The sequence below is a fragment of the Pelophylax lessonae genome, assembly GCF_965119305.1.
Source record: "Pelophylax lessonae genome assembly, chromosome: 6".
NCBI lineage: Eukaryota > Metazoa > Chordata > Amphibia > Anura > Ranidae > Pelophylax > Pelophylax lessonae.
Genome location: NC_138773.1, coordinates 306,814,130 through 306,835,877, shown reverse-complemented (window position 1 = coordinate 306,835,877; position 21,748 = coordinate 306,814,130). Strand labels below are relative to the sequence as shown.

The 21,748-nt window shown below is 44.2% G+C and overlaps 1 protein-coding gene across 1 annotated transcript in view; it reads right to left on the bottom strand.

Annotated features, from left to right (window-relative positions):
* USP37 (ubiquitin specific peptidase 37) overlaps nucleotides 1-21,748 on the bottom strand; it is a 71,997-nt gene that overhangs the window by 20,508 nt on the left and 29,741 nt on the right. The window contains exons 8-15 of the mRNA XM_082260121.1: nucleotides 16,754-16,838; nucleotides 14,737-14,895; nucleotides 13,234-13,365; nucleotides 12,987-13,110; nucleotides 10,281-10,483; nucleotides 6,468-6,585; nucleotides 5,485-5,564; nucleotides 2,471-2,635 (exon numbers count right to left, since the gene is read on the bottom strand). Coding sequence (XP_082116247.1) covers nucleotides 2,471-2,635; nucleotides 5,485-5,564; nucleotides 6,468-6,585; nucleotides 10,281-10,483; nucleotides 12,987-13,110; nucleotides 13,234-13,365; nucleotides 14,737-14,895; nucleotides 16,754-16,838 — 1,066 coding nt within the window. The remainder of the gene's footprint in view (nucleotides 1-2,470; nucleotides 2,636-5,484; nucleotides 5,565-6,467; nucleotides 6,586-10,280; nucleotides 10,484-12,986; nucleotides 13,111-13,233; nucleotides 13,366-14,736; nucleotides 14,896-16,753; nucleotides 16,839-21,748) is intronic.

The following is a 21,748-nucleotide window of genomic DNA, read 5'->3' as shown; positions in this document are numbered from 1 at the left end:
ATGACCATCTGCAGCAGGAGACGAATTTCAGCCTGCAGTTTCTGGAGTTTGTTCAGAGGAAGAAGCACTCTGGCTAAGGCTGAGTCAGACCCAGATAGCCCAGTTTTGTGGATGGAACCAGCACAGACTTCTGAAAATTCAGAATCCAGCCAAACTCCCTCAAAGTTCTTATGGAGATTTCCAGGTTTTCCACCAGAGCAGTAGGAGACTCCGCTCGCAGAAGGAGGTCCTCCAAGTAGCCCAGTACCGCGATCCCCCATTGGCTTAACAATGCTAGCACCAGGGCCAACACTTTCGTCACAACTGGAGGAGTGGAGGCGAGACCAAAAGGTAACGCCACAAACTGATAATGCTCCTCTCCCTCGGCAAAGCAGAGTAAGCGCTGGTGACCGACACATATTTGAATGTGAAGGTAAGCGTCTGATGTCGACCCCATCGCCCAAAAGTCACCTCTACCCGGGACACAAAGGACTCCAGAACCGCCGTCAGTGCATCGATGGATGGGACCCGGAGGGCCCCGCAGCCCCAAAAAGGGGATCAGGTGGGGAGATGTGCTCCAAAGACTCCATGAGTCACCAGGGGGACCCCACAAAAAAGTGTAACGCTGATAAGGGACAACCCCCACCTCTCTGGCAGCACCACCCAATTGCCAGTTAGAGCACCGATCGAACCACAGCAGAGAGGGAGAGGACCCCACCAGACACTACCCCGCAGAAACCAGGTACCGCAGCCTGCCAGGATAATCTTCACTGCACGAGGGGCGATCGGGAAGGAGGGATCCCTAGGCCTCAAGGACAGGCAGGGGGGGCCCTGGCAAGAGCTCTCACCAGGTACAGCCTCCTGCACAGCCAATCGTTGGTCACTGGCGGTGCACCCCCCCCTCAGCATAGTGCCCTGCCCCCACCCCAGGAGGTGGACCAGACCAGCCCCACCGCTCCCGCATAAGTGGAGAGGGGGGATAAGATGGGAGGAAAGATGGAGTGCCCGACGGGAAGGAGGGGAACCCATGGGTCAGACTGTCCTTTGGAGGGGCCCACGTCCACCCCAAAACCCTCTAGGGGAAGAGGGGGGACAGCTACTCACCATACCAGAAACCAGGTGGGCACTGCTCGACAGCACCCCTCGCCATCGAAATGGGGGGCTGTCGGCCAGAAGGAACGTTGCGACTCAGACTGAGAGCCGGTTGTATACCTCGTGAAGCGTTTAACTCGCAGGCCAGCCCCTGTCCGGTGGGGCTATGTTGTGGCCGACCTACCGCGGTGCTGAGGTCTGCGTGCGCTCGCTGGCCAGACTGGAGTGACCACTGGATCTAGATTATTGAGCCCGTCTCCCAGTCCAGCAGTTAATTGTAGATCTCACAGGAAAAAACCAGGAGAAAAAATCTATCTAAAAAAAAAAATTTGCCAGGACCAGAGACCACAGCAAGGAACTAGGTCCTAACTCCAAACTAGGCAGAAAAAAAACAGAGTACCTATAGCAGAGAGAGAGGGAGTATACCCCCTGGGACTGCCCATAGGCATAGCCAGACTTATTTCTGCCTAGTGTCCCACTCCTGTAGGGGGCAGTATAACCCAATGGTTACGAAGATCAGGAGCTGTGTCCGTCAATGAACGAAAGAGAAATAAGAATTTAGTTTTCATGTAAACACTACGCAAACATATCTCTATATGGGCTTATTATTGATATTTAGACTTTTTTTTTTGTAAACAAATCACTATTGGCGCTTTTCCACTGCATAGAACCGTACCGGCTCGGCACGCTTTTGTGCTTTTCCACTGCGGTACCGCATGGTATAGGGTCGGAACGGTTCGGTACGGTATAGGTTTGCTTTTCCACTGCATGGAACCGAACGGTACGGTACGGCTCTGAAAAAACAGTACCTACTTGATTGTGGTTCCAACAGGTACCAAACTGGTACCATATCCCACAATCCTTTGCATGCAGTCACTACTAGCCACTGATTGGTCAGAGAATCACACCCACCCCGTTGTTATCCCACCCACTTAACTTTAGTACTACTTTAGTGGAAAAGCAAACCTATACCGTACCGTACCGAACCGTTCCGACACTATACCATGCGGTACCGCAGTGGAAAAGCAAACCGGGCCAAGCAGGGCCGAGCCGGTACTAGCCGGTACTTGCAGTGGAAAAGTGCCAATATGTGATCGCTAGAGCACAAATAAGCTCTGTGCAGTCCTGGGCAAAGGACAGGGTTATGCAGTGAAGCATGCAGGACACATCACAATCAAAGAATTAGCTCTGCCCACACATTGCCCATTGGGTTGCGGGGAAACCTGAAAATGATTATGCGATCTGGGTTACAGAAGATCTAGTGACTTTATGCACATACTCTTGCAGCAACTTTAAAGGTTTTTACAACATTTTCAGGGAAAATTCAATTGGGTATTAAATTAATAAGAAAAAGGCAGTATTGTGAGTGCATATATATTTTACACAGAAGCATCCTTACATTACAGGCTGTGCATTGCAGATCAGAGACAGTGGTGGCCGCGTGCAGTCTGTACAATGCGAGGACAGGGTGAGATATCGAGGTATGATCACTTGCTGGCCAACTTTGTTATTTAGTGCGAGGGTCACATTGAAACAGTAACGCTTCAGATGAAGAATCAGAACCCTGCAGAAATAAGCAAAAGCATTAGGGCACAATTCAAAACCATAAAAAGCCAGGTCCACCTACACCCGATAGTTAGGCTTTGGATGGGCACCAGTAAATTGAATAACAGGCCTGCTTAATAGATCTTCAAATTCATATGTTGTATTGGCCGATGTCAATTTGAAAAAAATCTGACGACATCTCACTACTGGCATCCTTAAAGTGATGCTAAACCCAGCAGCCTGCTTTCACTATATCTGGTCTCCCACAGTACATAGAGCATGGAAATGCAATTATTTTAAGTAAATATAAACTTCTAAATACACTCTCCAAAGGCATACTTTCACTGGACTACCTGATGGTTGTCCGGCAATTAAAACCTTTCGTACACTCCAAATAGAATTCAGCATACCTGCCCACGCACTTTATACTTACTACGGCTACGCCATCTTCTGACCGCCTCTGGCTCCTTGAATGTCTCCCTCGCATGGCAGGCAAAACATTATCTTCCCTCTTTTACAACTTTCAAAGGGATTTCTTTGTTTTATAACCTACTAGGCAACAAAAATGTTTTTTGGAAATCTTCGGCGATTCTGGCCTGGGAAAGGGACGTGGGAATGTCCTTTCCTGAAGAAATGTGGCGCAAAACGATACAGACGAATTACTCCACTACAAAATGTCTTACACTGTGGGAAACTACCCAAAAGATGCTGTTGAGATGGTATCTCACACCACAGACTATCCAAAATCTCAGCTAACTGTTCACCATACTACAGGTCAGGGACCCTGTTCCATATGACGTGGGAATGTCCGAAAATTCATCTTCTTTGGAAACAGATCTACACCCTTATTAAGGCAACATATAGTATCCCTATCCCGTTTACCTTAGCAACGGCTTTATTTTCCCTTAGGTCTTCAGGACCTCAAAACCTGCAGTTAGAATCCCGATTACCTATATACTCCTCGCTACTAGACTGGCACTGACCCATCATTGGAGGGAATCGCTTCCCTCCACGGATAACAGAATTAACACAATTGAATTATACACAGGCTTCTTATGAAATTGCGTTTGCATCGTCCAGGGGTAAATACGGGAAGGTTAAGGACATGTGGTCTACCTGGTTTACAAATCAGGGCATACTAGACACCGGATTTCCTCATACACTCTACTACTCACTCACAGACTTGTTCTTGTTCTTAATTTTTTGTCTGTTTGGCACCTTGATCTGTTTATGTACATTGCTCATGCCTGCTTACTAGGATCTTCCTTACATTTTATACATATCTGTATAACCGATGCATGTTTTATACTGTCATCTTTGAGCTCCTGCGTGAGCAATTCTTCTTGTTACTTTTTCAAAAAACCGATTAAAGATTTTATTGAGAGAGGAAAAAAAAAAAAAAAAAAAAAACAAACAAACTTCTAAATACCTTTTCTCATTAGCAGTATATAGCAGTCTTGTGACTTCTATCAGTGTCTGGATAAAGCTTGTAGGAGTTTTCATTCCCCTCTGACTGTCCTATGAGGCTGCATGTCCCCTGACCTTCTGTCTGGCCAGTGCTGATTGGCCCTGTGATGATCACATGCACCCTCCCAAAATAACTCTCTAGCAATACACACCAAACTGAACATGTGCAGAGTGCCTCCAGGGCTCAGTACTATCAGTAGATGGGGTAAGGGGATGCGAATGGCGCTGCCTAGAAGTGTCTACTGAATAGCAAGGTGACAAAAATCAAGATCCAAAATGCAAGCATCTAAAATACCTAACAAAATTGGAATAAACCCAAAGTATCTTGTTGTGAAAACTAGGGTTGGAGTGCCCAATAAATTGAATGCTAAAATGTGAAATCTTAAATAAAATTGTGTTACTATTTAACATTTTATGTGATAACCATTTTTTTGTGATGACACCTTTGGATTTGGACAACTCTTTACTATTGTAATTTAATCCACTGTGACCTATTATTGTTAAAACTTACCAGTTTTGTCCCCCCTTACCACCATCCTACTACCAAGTTCCCAACCTATTTATTTAAGATTTCACATTTTAGCATTCAATTTATTGCCACTTTGGCAATTTTGGCTCTGAGGAAGAGGGTCTTCCCTCGAAATGCATAAGCCATACAAGGTTGTGAGGCCATCACGCTATCCAGCAGTAGAGAAGTGTCCTGGAAGCGAGTGGTCCCTATTTCCTACATGCTTGAATATATCCTATGTTTGTGAGTATATTGTACGCTACCTTCTTTGATTTTAACAAACTTTTTTAGTCGTAATGCACAAGGTCGGTGCGCCCTTCTCTTGTCGTTTTCTTGTAGCCTAGGTCCTTACTCCTGACTAGACAGATTAAAATGGATTACCAAGAGCAGAGAGGGGGGTTATATATCAGCTGAGGATGGCCCATGGGTGTAGCCAGGTGTTTTTTTGTTCTGCATAGTCGTCCTCCTGGAGGAGGCAATATAACCCACTAGTTATGATTTATGGAGCGCTGTGTCAGTCGATGAACGAAAGAGAATATATTTTACCCAGAATGGCAGTATTCAGACTGGGAAAGGGGGCACTGTAATCCAACCTGGCCTTGTTGTACTGCAGAACTGGAAGATTCCTGGCTGGATAAGACCGCAACCTGGCAATCAAAAAGGATTGCTGCTTCTGCTCCTTCACTGTCCAAAGCTGGGATGGGTCCTAGACTACACTGTATTGCTCAAATACAATATATTGTTTAGTAGAGCGGTCTCAAGAGAGCAGAACCCCCCCGTGTTGTCTACAAGTGCATGGGCTTAAAAAGGGCTTAAGAAATTTGCAAATCTATTAGTAAATTAGACTTTTCCTGACTAACCGGTAAAAGTATATAAAGTGACAAAACGCTTACCTGGGCAAGCTGCTGAATTTGTGTATTACAGTTGCAGATTTTCCATTGCACTTTTCACAAGAATATTCAAGATCTTCCATCTGTAAAACATCAAAAGATTTAATTTTCCCAAAAATCATGCAAAATAGCAAATGTGCATGTCGCATAGCAGGACGAGGGTTCCTGCTAGCAATTTTTTTTTTTTTAAATCATTTACACGCGTTATGGATAGGGCAGCCTATTCACTTCAATGGGATGTCCTATGTGCTCCTGTTTGGCTGATGAGCATAGCAGGATATCTAAAGCTGTAAATCTGTGGAGCAGAAAACACTGCATCGTGTTTGGGGTACCATTAAAAATGATGGCATCCAAAAGCACGCTGCATGCTTTACCGCAATTTGGAATTTCAGGCAGAATCGTGGCGATTCTACTGCTGCTTCGGTGACATAGGGCCCAACTCACTAAAGGTTATCGCATATGTTAGGATGGTCATGTGACCACTTAGCGAATTTACATTTTCAATATCACGTGTTATCGCTCGTATGCGCCATGTTGCCCAAAAACGCTTGCCATCACATAAAAATGCATTAAAGTCAATTCACAAAAGGAAATAAATGCATGCGGTAAATAAGTGCTGGTCAAAGCTTGCGTTGACTATGCTGTAACTATGGCATTGGTCACACCCCCTCCCCCCCCCCCCCTACCCACTGCCAGCATGCTGCAGAAAAGGACATTTGCTCTGTGTGGAAGCAGTGGTCTTTCTGCAGAGGTAAGGCACCCCCCCCCCCCCTGCTGAGGGTTAGAGCTCTCTAAACAGCAAACCTTACCAGCTGACTGGAGAGTTCTAACTATGAAGCAGTGAGGGAAAATCGGAACAGCTACCATTTCTTCCACACAGACAGCACGGGTGCTTTAGGTTTGATGCACATGGATTTATATAGCAGATATAAACTGAAAATTCAACTAGGTTTTGAACAAACATAAATATACTTCTGTAAACATACTCTAAAAAAGAGATCTAGGGAATCCTGTATGGACCTTGAAGGTAACAGCTTTTTTCGTCGTGGTAGATCAATGGAGAGATCATTGAATTGTTCCCGTTTTATCACCGTTTCACCACACCTGCATTAAAAAATTAAAAACACAAATTAAATCAAATCAGATGTATTTTTAGGGTTTTTTTTTTTTTTTTTTTTTTTATGTACTGAAGCAAGAAAATCACTCCGCTAAAGCCAGAAGAAGATGGATTCTGCTTGATTGCTAGGAGTTACTGCACTACATATTGAAAATTTGAGAATTCCTGAACAAGGCATTCGTTTAAAGATTTCCATTCAGATTAGGTGATAACTGGTAGAGACTCCTGAAAAACTCTTAAGACAGTGGATAGCATCATAAAGTTTAAAGCAGACCAGTCACATTGTCTATTAGAGTACACAAAATGAGGTTGAAGGATCCTTCAACCTCATTTTGTGTTTTGTTATAGGGATGGAGACGCCGGGCAACACCAGCTTGGGTCTCATCTAAAGTCCCACCTAGTCCAATATGTTTAAAGTCTATTAGAGTACAAAATAAATACGGATGGAGAGCAGGGACCAGTAGGCTCCTCAAAGTGCTTTCTAAACCATCCAAAACAAAAAACAAAAAAGTATGCCCCCCCCCCCCCCCCCAGAATCATACTTGCCTATAGGAATGCAGTATTGGTCCGATGCCCCATCTATCCCCCCCTGGCTCTAAGACGGAGAACCGAGCGACCAAAAACTGACTATCGCTCGGTTCTCAAAAGCTCCCAGAGCAAAGAGCTGGTGACTATCAGTCACCACTCTCTGCTCTGCCCCCTCCTCGCTCACTGGAACGCTGGGCTGTGAGGGGATGGGAGCAGCTGGCTGGTGCCGGCCCAGGCACGTGGGTGGATCCAGACTTCATTGTTGTGACCTAGCCAAAGCCTGGACTGGCTCCATCAGCAGGTTTCAGCCTGCTGTCTGCTGAAAACTGGTCACAGGAGTGCAGAACGAATTGCACTACTGTGATCCAAAGGAAAAGTACAGCCAAACGAGCTTTGGCTGGACTTCCTTTAATCAAATATCTGACTCTCAACAGCCAACAGAGGAAATAATATAAGTTTTTATCAGTGGAATAGGATGAGGCTTAGATCCAAGTCCAGAAAGTCATTCTCTAGAATAGACAGGGTTCTTTTCACGCGCGCGATCTGATTCGCCTGTCAGTTTTTTAGGCGGATCTGATCGGATCCTCCATGCATCCCTATGGGGCAGCGGATGTCAGCGGAGACATGTCCGCTGACACCCGCATACGATCCGGTCCGTGAAATCTGGATGGATGGAAATTCTATTTTTAATCCGCCCAGGGCATCGGATGAGAACAGACAGGCGGCTGCTCTCATTCGATTCCCCCATAGAGATGCATGGGGCTCTGACACCTCCCTCTCCACACACAGAGCGGAGAGGGAGCTGTCACTTGCCTGCTCAGCGGGGATCTGTTTATCGAGCACCGTGTGAAAGAAGCCTCAACCTTTAACTCCTAAAATCCATTGAATATTTGGGCTGATTGGGACCATTTCTAAAAATCAAGGCTTCATGGGGTCAGTGGGATAAATGCCCCTTACATTGGTGACCATTGCGAAAAATGCCCACCTTACAGTTGTGTTCAAAATTCCACCCTTACAGATCAGTAAAGATCAATTGTGCCAAGCGGCGTTGGCCCTAGAACTATGCAGACACCTTCAATCGGGGGAAGGTCAATAAGCAACAGTTCCAAGTAACCCCCCCCCCTGCAAACCCTGGTTGAGCATAACTTGTCTGAGGAACCCGTAAAATAATTACGAGGTCTCAGGGAACCAAGTTGAAGAAAGCTTTAAATTATTGTAATTATTAAGTAATGTGGCATAACTAGAGTATTATAGCCTAGGCATATACCTTGGTTATAAACCCCTATAGATTTGCTTTTATTATTCTTGAAATAACTGCACACAAAAAAAAAAAAAGACAGAAAATTGTGGGTTTCCTCTAACATTAGTGGTCATTGTAGAATGACCCCTTACACTGGTGGTTAGTGGGAAATTGCCCCCCTGTGTTGGTCAGCGAAGGTGGGAGATCAATCCACCATTGCTCACTTCTCAAGGAACCCTTAATCTCGGTTTAAAGCATATGGGTAAACAAAGTAGTATAAATGTGATCAGCTTATACCAAATATTCATCAGCGTTCGGGTATAAAAAAAGGATTTTTGACTTTCTGTAAAATCTATTTCTCTGATGTTCATTGATGGACACAGCACCCACCCCTCTGTTGAAAAGGCTTACTTCTGACACTGCTTGTGACAAACCGGTGTGCCCATAGCTGAGTGTGGGTGTATACCCCCTGGAACTGCCCATAGGCATAGTCAAGCTTTTTCCTGCCTAGAGTCCTACTCCTGTAGGGGACAGATTAACCCAATGGTTAAGAAGAATCAGGAGCTGTGTCCGTCAATGAACATCAGAGACAATTATTTTACGGTATGTCAAAAACCTCATTTTCTCTTTCGTTCATTGACTGACACAGCTCCTGAATCTTTTTAACCATTGGGATGTCCCAAAGCAGTGTTAAAAATGAGGGGTGGAAAAATAGCAAAAAAAAAAAAAAAATTCCCAAAGCTAACCATAGCCAACCGGTTAACATGAAGCTCAACCAAAACAACTGGAGCTCACCTGAAAAACACAATACACGCTCAAAGAGGACCAGGTCCTCTAAACAGCAGCCTGCAAAATCTTTGCGGCCTAAAGAAGCATCCACAGAAGCCAACACATCCACTTTATAAAATTTTGTAAAAGTGTGCACATATGACCAGATGGCCACCTTGCAAACCTGCATCACTGATGCCTGATGATGGAAGGCCTTGACTAGGCAGAAAAACACTGAGTGTCTATAGCTGAGTGTGGGTGTATACCCTCTGGGACGGCCCATAGGCATAGTCAAGCTTTTTCCTGTCCTACTCCTGTACGGGGCAGTATAATCCAATGGTTAAGAAGAATCATGAGCTATGTCCGTCAATGGACAAAAGAGAAAGCCATGTTTTTGTTTATACTAATAAATTATAAGTACATGGGGACACTAGTGTATGCCTATTAGAGAAGGGGCTTCACGATAACTGCACAATACAGCTACTCTCTCTCTTAGTACCTGTGCATTAGCACCAACTTAGGCCCCTTTCAACTTGTAGGACCTGAAAGTTGCACGACTTGAAGCAATGCCTATGGACCTCAAGCCGCATAAAAGTCAGACCAAAGTAGTGCAGGGACTACTTTGAAGTCACACAGATATGAATGGTACTCATTGGAAATCACGATGTACGACTTGTCATGGGACATTGCAGTCCCAGGACAAGTCGCACAAGTGTAAAATAGGACTTAAGTTTTTTGTTTTTTCTTTTTTAAATTCCGGGGTCCAAAGTAAGATGTTTGAGATACAGCCAGATATTGGTGAATCCACCAACCAGTATAAATGCAAAACAGAAAGCAAATTTGTGAGGGCTTCCTTAAATCAGTGATCACTGAAAGCGATATTACAAAAAAATAAAACTTCATGAAATAGGGAATAAGAGGGTTAATGGACAATGGAAGCAGAACTTCAACAGCCAACAGAAGCCTCTGCGCATCCTGTATTGCTACCGAAATCTTGTGTCCCACACAATAAGGCAGAGTGGAAATTTATTAAAAGGTTGGAAACCACAATAATATTATATTATACTTGAATTATATTTAATAAAAAATAAAAAAGGTTTAATGGTGTGGAATTAAGAAAAAAAGCATGCAAAAATATGTGCATACATTTTACAGATGATGGAATGCTGAGCCTCAAATTCAAAATTGTTAATGACCGGACAGGTGTAGACACGGGTTGCAGTGATGTCATCTATGGCTTTGACTCCAGAAGCATCATCGGAGGACAATTCTGACTTCCAGGTTTTGTTCAGCTTTCCCATGTCTTCCTTCAGCTGATCAAGGCACTGGCTCAAAAATTCATGGGCATCCTAAAACAATGCAACTCACAGTGTTAAAGCACAATTCTGAGCAAACACCAAAATACCCAGATGAAATACATATATGGGAGCTGCTTTACTTGCCAAAGGATCTGGCAGGCACAGTGAAAGGAGAAGCAGCAGATGAGTTCATCTGTTACTCTGCTCTCTATCAGCATTTTCCTTGCTCTAACATCAGAATTGCAGCACAACTGACTGGCCCTTGTGCTACGTTATTACTTCCTCTCTGAGCCCTGCTGTACAGGGACTGCAGGGGGGGGGTATTAAAATTCAGGTACTTACATGGTTTGCATTTAGAAATATTACATGTATTAAAAACAGTGCATTCCCCCTCCTTAGGTAAAATAGTTTTCAATTCCCATAATTCCAAAACAATTGCTGTTTTATGCTGAATAAACATACCTGCAAGCCCAAGAATCCTGCGTTGTTTTCTGCTGCTGCAAAACTGGCCCTGTGCTGCCATCAGGAGCCATAACCAGCAACCTGATGTTGCAGCGGCAGCTCTCGCGCAAGGACAGATCTAGCGCTGTGACATGTCGTTTATACAAGTTCCTCTCAAAAAATTAGCATATTGTGATAAAGTTCATTATTTTCTGTAATGTACTGATAAACATTAGACTTTCATATATTTTAGATTCATTACACACAACTGAAGTAGTGCAAGCCTTTTATTGTTTTAATATTGATGATTTTGGCATACAGCTCATAAAAAACTAAAATTCCTATCTCAAAAAATTAGCATATCATGAAAAGGTTCTCTAAACGAGCTATTAACCTAATCATCTGAATCAACTAATTAACTCTAAACACCTGCAAAAGATTCCTGAGGCTTTTAAAAACTCCCAGCCTGGTTCATTACTCAAAACCGCAATCATGGGTACCGACCTGACTGCTGTCCAGAAGGCCATCATTGACACCCTCAAGCAAGAGGGTAAGACACAGAAAGAAATTTCTGAACGAATAGGCTGTTCCCAGAGTGCTGTATCAAGGCACCTCAGTGGGAAGTCTGTGGGAAGGAAAAAGTGTGGCAGAAAACGCTGCACAACGAGAAGAGGTGACCGGACCCAGAGGAAGATTGTGGAGAAGGACCGATTCCAGACCTTGGGGGACCTGCGGAAGCAGTGGACCGAGTCTGGAGGAAGACTGGGGAGAGGGAAATGCCCAAATGCCTGAAGTCCAGTGTCAAGTACCCACAGTCAGTGATGGTCTGGGGTGCCATGTCAGCTGCTGGTGTTGGTCCACTGTGTTTTATCAAGGGCAGGCTGATTGCCTCCATGCCACGCCGCATTGAAGCAGTCATTTCTGCAAAAGGATTCCCGACCAAGTATTGAGTGCATAACTGAACATAATTATTTGAAGGTTGACTTTTTTTGTATTAAAAACACTTTTCTTTTATTGGTCGGATGAAATATGCTAATTTTTTGAGATAGGAATTTTGGGTTTTCATGAGCTGTATGTCAAAATCATCAATATTAAAACAATAAAAGGCTTGCACTACTTCAGTTGTGTGTAATGAATCTAAAATATACGAAAGTCTAATGTTTATCAGTACATTACAGAAAATAATGAACTTTATCACAATATGCTAATTTTTTCGAGAGGGACCTGTATGTTGCAATGCTGGAAAGAGATCTTGCAGTTTGACTTGCTGAATAAAACTGCTGCCTCTTGCTATATGTGATAAAGGCATCCACAGTGGCTGCAGGAGAGAATAGCTTATGTGGCAGGAGTCAAGTTTCTTAAAGTGAAACTTTATTCAGAAAATTAAGCCCTGCTAGATCATTTGAGGCTTGTCCCATTTGCAGGTATGTAAATCAAAATAAATAAGTGCTTATACTTTTTAATATCCAGGAATACACTGTCTCACCTTGCTCTGCACAAGATCAGTTGCTCTCTACTTTTAGGCACTGTGCCAAATTTGTAGAGCCTGATTTGCTGGCAGCCTTAAGATTTAATGCTGCTCAGGACTCGGCTTTGAGAAACAAGTTGCAGCACGCAATAATTTTGGTACCATAATTATTCATGTGGAATGTATGTTTCTTGCTAAAGACCATTATTTGTCAAGTTGTTATGAGCAAAGTTACACTTGTACCTACTATAAGCAGTAGCCTATACATCACCAATGAATGATAACTGATACAATGAGCACAATGAGCACTGGCATGGCAAGACAAAAAAAAAAGTGCCGGATGCCAGTGTGCCAAGTAGGCTCACTTGACCAGAGTAATTTTCTCTTTACTGTGATTTACGCTACAAGCTTCTTTATTCTCTTGACAGGAAATTAAGGGACATCTCTCTAATGGGTACACAAAGCAACCATTCCGCATTGTTTAGGCTGGGGTTCTCCTAGTTTACCTGAGGCGAAAAGGTGCATTCAATTAAACTGATTCACCAATGATCAGAGTTGATTAGGTCCTTGATAAAAAATGTTTGCTGAATTTTCAAATAACTCCATATTCCAAATCACATATACTGTATAAACCTGGTTACTTACATTCTGCATGTAACCCGAAAATCGCTCGGCTGTGGCAGAGATGGCGCTCTTAACTTTTTTCAATAAATCTTTCTTCATTTCAGCACTACAGACGTCCTTTTTGGCCAGCAGAAAGGCAAAGCGTCTGCAACACAAATGGGTAACTTTAGGGTAACTGGTAAGCAGGTAAGACTGCTATACTGTAAATTACATGTGGGGTTTTAGCAAGTATTTTTCTGTATTGCACTTCTGAAAAGCAGAGCCATACCTGATTAAAGCATTCATCGGAATCCTTTTGTATGGAATACCTTGCTTGAGAAGATCATTCGCAAAAGGCTGCAGAGAAAATAGGGACTGCAGGATTGCATTCATGTAACAAGTGTTCCCCAGGTTGGAAAAACTGTGGAGAGGTAACAAATATAACTGGTTATTTCTGCAGACTGTGCACTGACGGCTAAGGCATAACTACCCCACTTGTTATCAGTTATAAAGACTATCACAGGATATACATATAAAAAGGCTTAATAGTGCAAAATAAATTGCTATACTGAAAAGTTCATCATCCCATAGAAACCAATCCACAATACTGTTTTCACTTAACTGCAATCTGATTGGCTGCTATTGGCTAACAAACTTAACATTAAAACTGTTTTTATTGCGCTGTCTTATTAAAGCTTCAAGACCATCCACAACAGATGTGTCAGTGGTAACCACTCGCCGACCGCACACTGTAGTTTAACTACTACAGTGCGAGCCAACTGTGTAAATTCTCACACACACACACTAATATATATATATATATATATATATATATATATATATATATATATATATATATATATATATATATATATATATATATATATATACATATATATATATATATACATATACATACACACACACACACACATATATATATATATATATATATATGCGCGATTCTGCATTTCTGGGTAGGGGATGCACACACGAGCCTGCCCAGCTAGGATTCGTCACAGCACATTCTAATCACTAGGTCCCGGCCAGGGGAAAGGGGGTGAGAAGAGGGAAGAGGGGATGGGGAGGAGAGGGAAGAGGGGATGGGGAGGAGAGGGAAGAGGGGATGGGGAGGAGAGGGAAGAGGGGATGGGGAGGAGAGGGAAGAGGGGATGGGGAGGAGAGGGAAGAGGGGATGGGGAGGAGAGGGAAGAGGGGATGGGGAGGAGAGGGAAGAGGGGATGGGGAGGAGAGGGAAGAGGGGATGGGGAGGAGAGGGAAGAGGGGATGGGGAGGAGAGGGAAGAGGGGATGGGGAGGAGAGGGAAGAGGGGATGGGAAGAAATGACGGGGAGATGCTAAATACAGAGCAGGATGACGGAGGCACATAATCTGACCACGCTATCAAGTATCAGCAGCCATAAGCATGGTCAGTACACACAGGGGAACACAGGAACATGCAGGATCAACCAGGTATTGTAAAACATGGAAAGGGACAAATGACATGGCAAAAGCACTGTGCTATATCTCGTGCCTTTAAGGGACAGGAACATTTTTTTTTTTTTTTTTGGGTTACAACCACATTAAGCTTTGGCAAAAAAAACATGGATGCTAACTGATGTCTATGCAGAGCTGCACCAGAGTTTGCACTCACCAGTTTTTTTAAAATCAACCCCAGTGTTTGTATAAACCTGCAACATCTGTGTCAGGTCCATTTCCAAGTGTTTCTGTCAACAGACCCACAGATGTCTGCTGCAAGCCAGTACATTGATGGCAGGAAGAACTGTACATACCCTTGTAGCTGTTGAGGTTGGGGGTGATTGGAGAGAACCCGTGATTTGTTCCATCCTGTGTAGTCCTGATTGGGTCGCAGTTTCTTCACAGACAGAGGGCTAGGCTGAGAAGGGAGGACCAAGCTTCTCTTAGCAGAAGGCTGTGTAGATCCAGATGACCTGTAAGAGAGGGTAAGAGATACTGCTGCTAAACCTTTCTTACAACAGAAGAAAACCCCTGGGAGACATCCTTTATTCGCAGTCTCTAAACAAAAGAACTGTATTTGTTGCCCAAATCTTCTCCCCATCTGATTGGTTTCATTCCCCATCTGATTGGTTTCATTAGGCACAAAAACCGCTGTGGCTTGAAGATAGCAATGCAAACTTTTTTTTTTTTTAAACTTCTACTGAATGAGGCTTTATGAATGGAATGCTCCTCTTTCCTAAAGCACCTTTCTCCAAATCAATCATTAATGACAAAAGAAATTCTGCTCACAAACAGGCAGTGAGCCAGCCACCCAAGAGTCTTCCATTTAGCCTTACAGGCATACCACCCATGTAAATCTCTCACTACTGAAAGAGGCTCTACTACCAATATGTGCCCATTGTCCAGGAATAAGCAATGCAACAGCTCTTCTCTCCTCTAGCTTTATAGGTACACCACCCATGAAAAGCTCTTAAAACAAAGAGGATCCACCACTAAAATCTGCCCATTGGCCAGAATAAGCAGTGTGACAGCCATCCTCCCATCTAGTGTTCTAGGAACACCACTCAAGATAATCCCTCAATGTTGACAGAGGATCTAACACTAAGGCCCCTTTCACACGGCTCAGTTCCATCGAGAGAGCCGTGCTGCTCAGTGGGGGAATCGATCCGCCGATCCCCTGCTGAGCAGGCGGATGACAGCTCCCTCTCCGCTCTGTGTGCAGAGATGGTGGTGTCAGATCCCCGCTCTTCTCTATTGGGGAATCGGATGAGAACCGACCGCCTGTCCCGTTCTAATCCGATCCCATCCGCTGGACGGATAGAAAATAGGGTTTCCATCCGTCCGGATTTGACAGACAGGTTCGGATGTCAGCTGACATGTCTCCGCTGACATCTGATGCCCCATAGAGATGGATGAGGCATCCGTTCAGATTCGCCTGAAAAACTGACAGGCAGATCTGGACGGTCTGCAAGTGTGAAAGGGGCCTAATATTGGAGCATAATTTACATTTGCCACCTGTACTGAAGAAAAAAAAAAAAAAAAAAAGATAAAGTGTTAGTCCATCCTAAAACTAAAATCCCTGAATCTGTAGACCACTATCTAGCACAAACCTATCTAGCCCTGTAAAGAAGAACTCAGTATACATACCTTTATTGAAGCCAATCTGATCCTGTCTCCAGTGGCGGAAGCTCTGCAGAGGACAGCCATCAACGGTTGTGAAATAAATGGGGATTGGCATCACCCATAGACTTACTATGGGGCTTCGGTTGTCGGCTGTGTCCTCTGTACCCGCCTCCACAGCAAAACTGTGGCTGACAGCTCAGCATGGGATTGGATCGGCTTCAAAAAAAGATATGTATACTGATTTTTACTTTACAGGGCTAGATAGATTAGTGTCAGATTGTGGAGATCTATAGATGCAGGGATTTTAGCGTTAGGGTGGACTTACACTTTACCATACAAGATAGGCAGATCAAATTTCCACCTACCAGATGTCTTTATGCTCTGCATTTGTCCACAAATCCCTCTGGTGCTCCATTAATATGTCATATTCCCCATTTTCTTAGCACAGCTTTGAGCCCAGCTAACCTATAATTCAAGGTTTCCACCCTATCTGCTGGGAAAGGGGAAAGGAAAATAGCTTCCAGCAATAAGAGGATGTAAAAAATATGTCCATGTGCAAAGTAATAAAATATCTGCATTAGCCCTTATTTGTATTAATATGAATTTTATCCAAGTACCTTTTTATGCCACTCATACTTTACTTGAATAAACCGTTTTAGGTGAAATGTCAAAATGTTGAAAAGGTAATGTAAATATGAAAGATCATACCTGTCTGAATAGGAGTTTGCTGTGGAATAATCCTTCGAAGTCGATCTGCTACTGTAAAACGATGAGGACTGCAGTGGCATTAATCCTGAAAGAGGCAATTTAGAATATGTTGGAATCTTACTTCCCTAATTACTAAGAGGACAATTATCAAACACAACCATTTATGAAAGGCAGATCTACCATATGAACTATCCATTTAAGACATCTGTCTGACATAGGCCTTTGGAGCCCAGGTTCTACCACAAAATTTTAACAAGTTTCTGTTACCTTCATGGGCAATAAAACTGGCTGAAGCTCCTCTTGTTTGCACCCTCCACTGTCACATTTGGGACTTTTTTGATCGGGGGGGGGGGCGCGGACATCAAGTTTTGATAGGTACCCGCTCCCGTGATCTACGAGCATGTTTGGCCCCTCCTCCTTCCCCCAGCAGCCTTCTGGGACACACACAGGACCATTCACAAAGCGCAGTAGGAAACTGGTTGTGAAGCTGGAAGGCTTCACTGCCAGTTTCCCTTATTTACACTACCAGTGCCTGCACCCAAAGCAGATTAACCACTTCTGGACCGAAAGGTTTTCCCCCTTAATGACCAGGCTATTTTTTGCGATACGGCACTGCGTTATTTTAACTAACAATTGCATGGTCGCGCGACGCTGTACCCAAATAAAATTGAGGTCCTTTTTTCCCCACAAATAGAACTTTCTTTTGGTGGTATTTGATCACCTGTGCAATTTTTATCTTTTGCACTATAAACAAAAAAAAGAGCGACAATTCTGAAAAAAAAAAACATTTCTCACTTTCTGCTATATAATATTCCCAATAAAAAAAATTTATTAATCATCATTTTAGGCCAATATGTATTGGACTACATATTTTTGGTAAAAGAAAATCCCAATAAGAGTATATTGATTGGATTGCGCAACAAACTAGGGGAAAGATTTATGTTAGAGATATATATATATATATATATATATATATATATATATATATATATATATATATATATACACACACACATACACACACACATATATACATACATATATATATATATATATATATACATACATATATATATATATATATATATATATATATATATATATATATATATATATATATAAAAAACTATATCTATTAACTATATCTATTATTAGCTTGATGCTGGTTCTCTTAAAAGTCTATAATAATGCTTTTCAGTCAAAAATGTTACCTATGTCTATGAATGAAGCAGTAATTGTTGTGTTGCTGAAATCTGGGAAGGAGGCACTTCTACCTGATTCATATAGACCTATATCACCTCTTCCAGCAGATGTTAAGATTTTGGCCAGGGCGATTGCATCTAGGCTGGCAAAGGTTATTTATAAACTGGTTCATAGGGATCAGTTGGAGTTTATCCCTACTCGATCTACGGCTCAGAACATCAGGAGGCTTTTTTTAAACTTACAACTACCTGTCGATAACCCCCGGCAATAAAACAATCTTCTCCCTTACCTGTGGGCCATCTTGGAGCGATTAGGTTTGGGGAAAAATTTAGATAGATGCGTGCAAATATTGTATGCACGTCCCTCTGCTAGGATTATAGTGAATGGTGAATTGTCAGAGCCCTTTGTACTCCACAGGGGCATGCAACAGGGGTGTCCATTGTCACCCTGGCTGTTTGCCCTCGCACTAGAACCTCTGGCAGCTAGGGTGCGTCAGTCGACTGACATATTTGGCTTCCAAAGATCTACGGGGGTTGGCACTATTTCCCTTTATGCTGATGACACTCTGTTGTACCTAGGAGATACCCAGGGATTCCCTGCAGGCTGTCATGGCCCTCATTGATGCTGGTGCCATGTCCGGTTTTACTGTAAACTGGGAAAAGTCTGTGCTCATGCCATTGGATGATCTAAATGTCCCTCTACTGGAATGTGCATGGACAGTACAAATAGTTTCTTACTTCCGTTATCAGGGTATCCAGGATTGGAGGAGTCGTCCCTTACCCCGAATGCACATACTGCTGTTCTACGATTATATGCTGCACGTACGTTGATTGCATAGTTCTGGATTACTCCTCAGGTGCCCACCAGGAGACAGTGGGTGGAACAAGTGAATAACACTTCTACGCGAGAAAATAACATACCAACATAGGAATGTTCCTCGCAAGTTTTATTCTACCATGGCTGGATGTTCTGGGATTGGCCCCTCAGTTAGTGGGTGACAGAACTTTCCAAGGATAGGCTTTTACCAGGATTTATACAGATCTTAAGCTAGATTGATCAGGTGATGATGATGCTCCATATACAATGGGTTTTTTCTTTTTATTCCCTCGCTGTTGGGAGAAGATTCTGTATGCCCAGAGTTCTGAGCCTTATGTCTGACTTTATTATAATATTTTCGGTACAAATTTTTTTTTTTTTTTAATTATGCCATATTTGACGTATGTACCATCCTTATTGTGTATCTTATGGTTTACCCCAAAAAATATATCGGATTTAAAAAAGGCTTCCTGAACAAGAACGTTTTATCCACAACTATTTACAGACTAGCTAATATAAGCAAATATTACCACTTCCCACGGAAGGTAGGCATAAAATGAGCCTCTCGACGGGTGGGCTTTAATGCCAAGAGGCCACATATATGCATCCCAATGTAAACATTTTCCTGTGCGGAGAGCGCACTGCCAGCACAGTAACCGGTGGGTGCAGGAAAGCTCTCGATTAGGGTTGAGCGAACACCTAGATGTCCGTGTTCGACGGGTTCGGCCGAACTTTAAAAAAAAGTCCGGGTCCGTGTCCCGGACTTTTACCGAACTTTTCCCGGACACCGAACCCCATTGAAGTCAATGGGGACCCGAACTTTAAGGCACTAAAATGGCTCTAAAACACCAAAGGAAAGGGCTAGAGTGCTGCAAATGGCAGCAAAACGTAATTAAGAGCATGGCAAGTGCTCTGCAAACAAATGTGGATAGGGAAATAACTTAAAACAACAAAAAAAAAACAGAAAAATAAAACAATGTTCTTCTTCATCTCTGAAGGACGAGGCCCATATGGAGTAGGAGGGAGGTTGAGGTGGTGGTGGATGTGGCGGTGACATAGGCGTGCGCACAGGGTGTGCTGGGTGTGCCTGGGCACACCCTAATCACCTAGGGCACATAGCATTGCCAGTGAGGAGATGGGAAAGATCTCCCTGGGACCTGCTCTGCTCTATTTCTCCTTGCCTACAGGTACATGGCCCCGATACATTACTCTCCCTGCTGGCAAACACATGCATGTGTATTTCAACTTTGGGGTGCACACCTTAATGCAATAGGCTGCGCACACCTATGGGCGGTGTAGGTGGAAGCGGCGGTGGAGGAGGACCAGGGCCGGATTAACAGCATCATGGGCTTGGTGCTGAGGATTTTGAAGGGCCTTAAGGGCCGTGCCTTGCCATGCACCCAGAGGAGGAAGGGTGCAGCCATGCATGCCTAATTCAACATGGGATGCTGTCTCTGAAGCCCATAAACACATCCATGCATCGCCAACTGTCCCTCCTTGTCCGGCCTTCACGCTGTGTGGGGAGGTTCTGAGGGTGCTGCCTGGGGAAGCGAGCATAGAAGCCAGACTTCTGTGTTTACAAGTGACAGAAGAGCGGTAACAGTGAATATGGCCAACCCGGGGCCTATATAAAAGGTAGGGGCCTGGAGCTGCAGCTCCAATAGCCCCTACATTAATCTGGCCCTGAGGAGGAGGACGAGGTAGCCAACACTGCTTCTTTTCAAAAATTTTAAATGAGGGTACACCCCAAAAGAGTGAGAAAGAGCAAAAATGGAACAATGGGTGGGTAAGGTCGGTATCCATTGCTATTCTGCATAAGGTACGGAAAAGTCCCGTGGGATCCATGCCTGGTTCATTTTAATGAACGTGAGCTTGTCCACATTGTCTCTGGACAGGCGGCTGCGCTTGTCTGTTATAACGCCCCCAGCCGTGCTAAATACCCGTTCAGATAATACACTGGCTGCAGGGCACGCCAGCACCTCCAAGGCGTAAAGGGCAAGCTCAAGCCATGTGCCCAATTTGGAGACCCAGAAGTTGAAGGGGGCAGACCCGTCATTCACTACATGTAGGCGTGTGCACACATACTGCTCCACCATGTTGGTAAAATGCTGCCTCCTGCTAAGACGTTCCATCTGAGCTGCTGGTGCTGCTGTTTGTTGTGGCGTGCTGACAAAGCTTTTCCACATTTCGGCCATGCTAACCCTGCCTTCTGAGGTGCTGGCGGTGCCCTGGTTGCGTTGGCGACCTCCTCCTCCTCCTCCTCTGCCTTGTGCTTCCACTGTGGCCCCGCTGTCAGATGGGAATGCCAGCAGCATGGCGTCTACCAGCGTGCGCTTGTACTCGCGCATCTTGCGATCGCGCTCCAGTGAGTGAATTAAGGACGGTACGTTGTCCTTGTAACGGGGATCCAGCAGCGTGGCCACCCAGTAATCAGCACAAGTTAGAATGTGGGCAACTCGGCGGTCGTTGTGGAGACACTGCAGCATGTAATCGCTCATGTGTGCCAGGCTGCCCAGAGGCAACGAAAGGCTGTCCTCTGTGGGAGGTGTATCGTCCGTGTCCTCTGTATCCCCCCAGCCACGCACCAGTGATGGCCATGAGCTGGCCTGGGTGCCACCCTGCTGTGAACATGGTTCCATCTCCTCCTCCAGCTCCTCCTCCTCCTCATCCTCCTCATCCTCCAGAACTGTGCCCCTGCTGGACAATTGCGTCCCTGGCGTTTGCGTGTGCAGGAACCCACCCTCGGAGCCCCTTGCGAATGACTGCCCTGAAAGCCTTGGAAATGTTACCTCTTCATCCTCCTCCTCCTCCTCATCCTGTGCCACATCCTCTTCCATCATCGCCCGAATTGTTTTTTCAAGGAGGCATAGAAGTGGGATAGTTAAGCTGAGAACGGCGTCATTGCCACTGGCCATGTTGGTGGAGTACTCAAAACAGCGCAACAAGGCACACAGGTCTCGCATGGAGGCCCAGTTA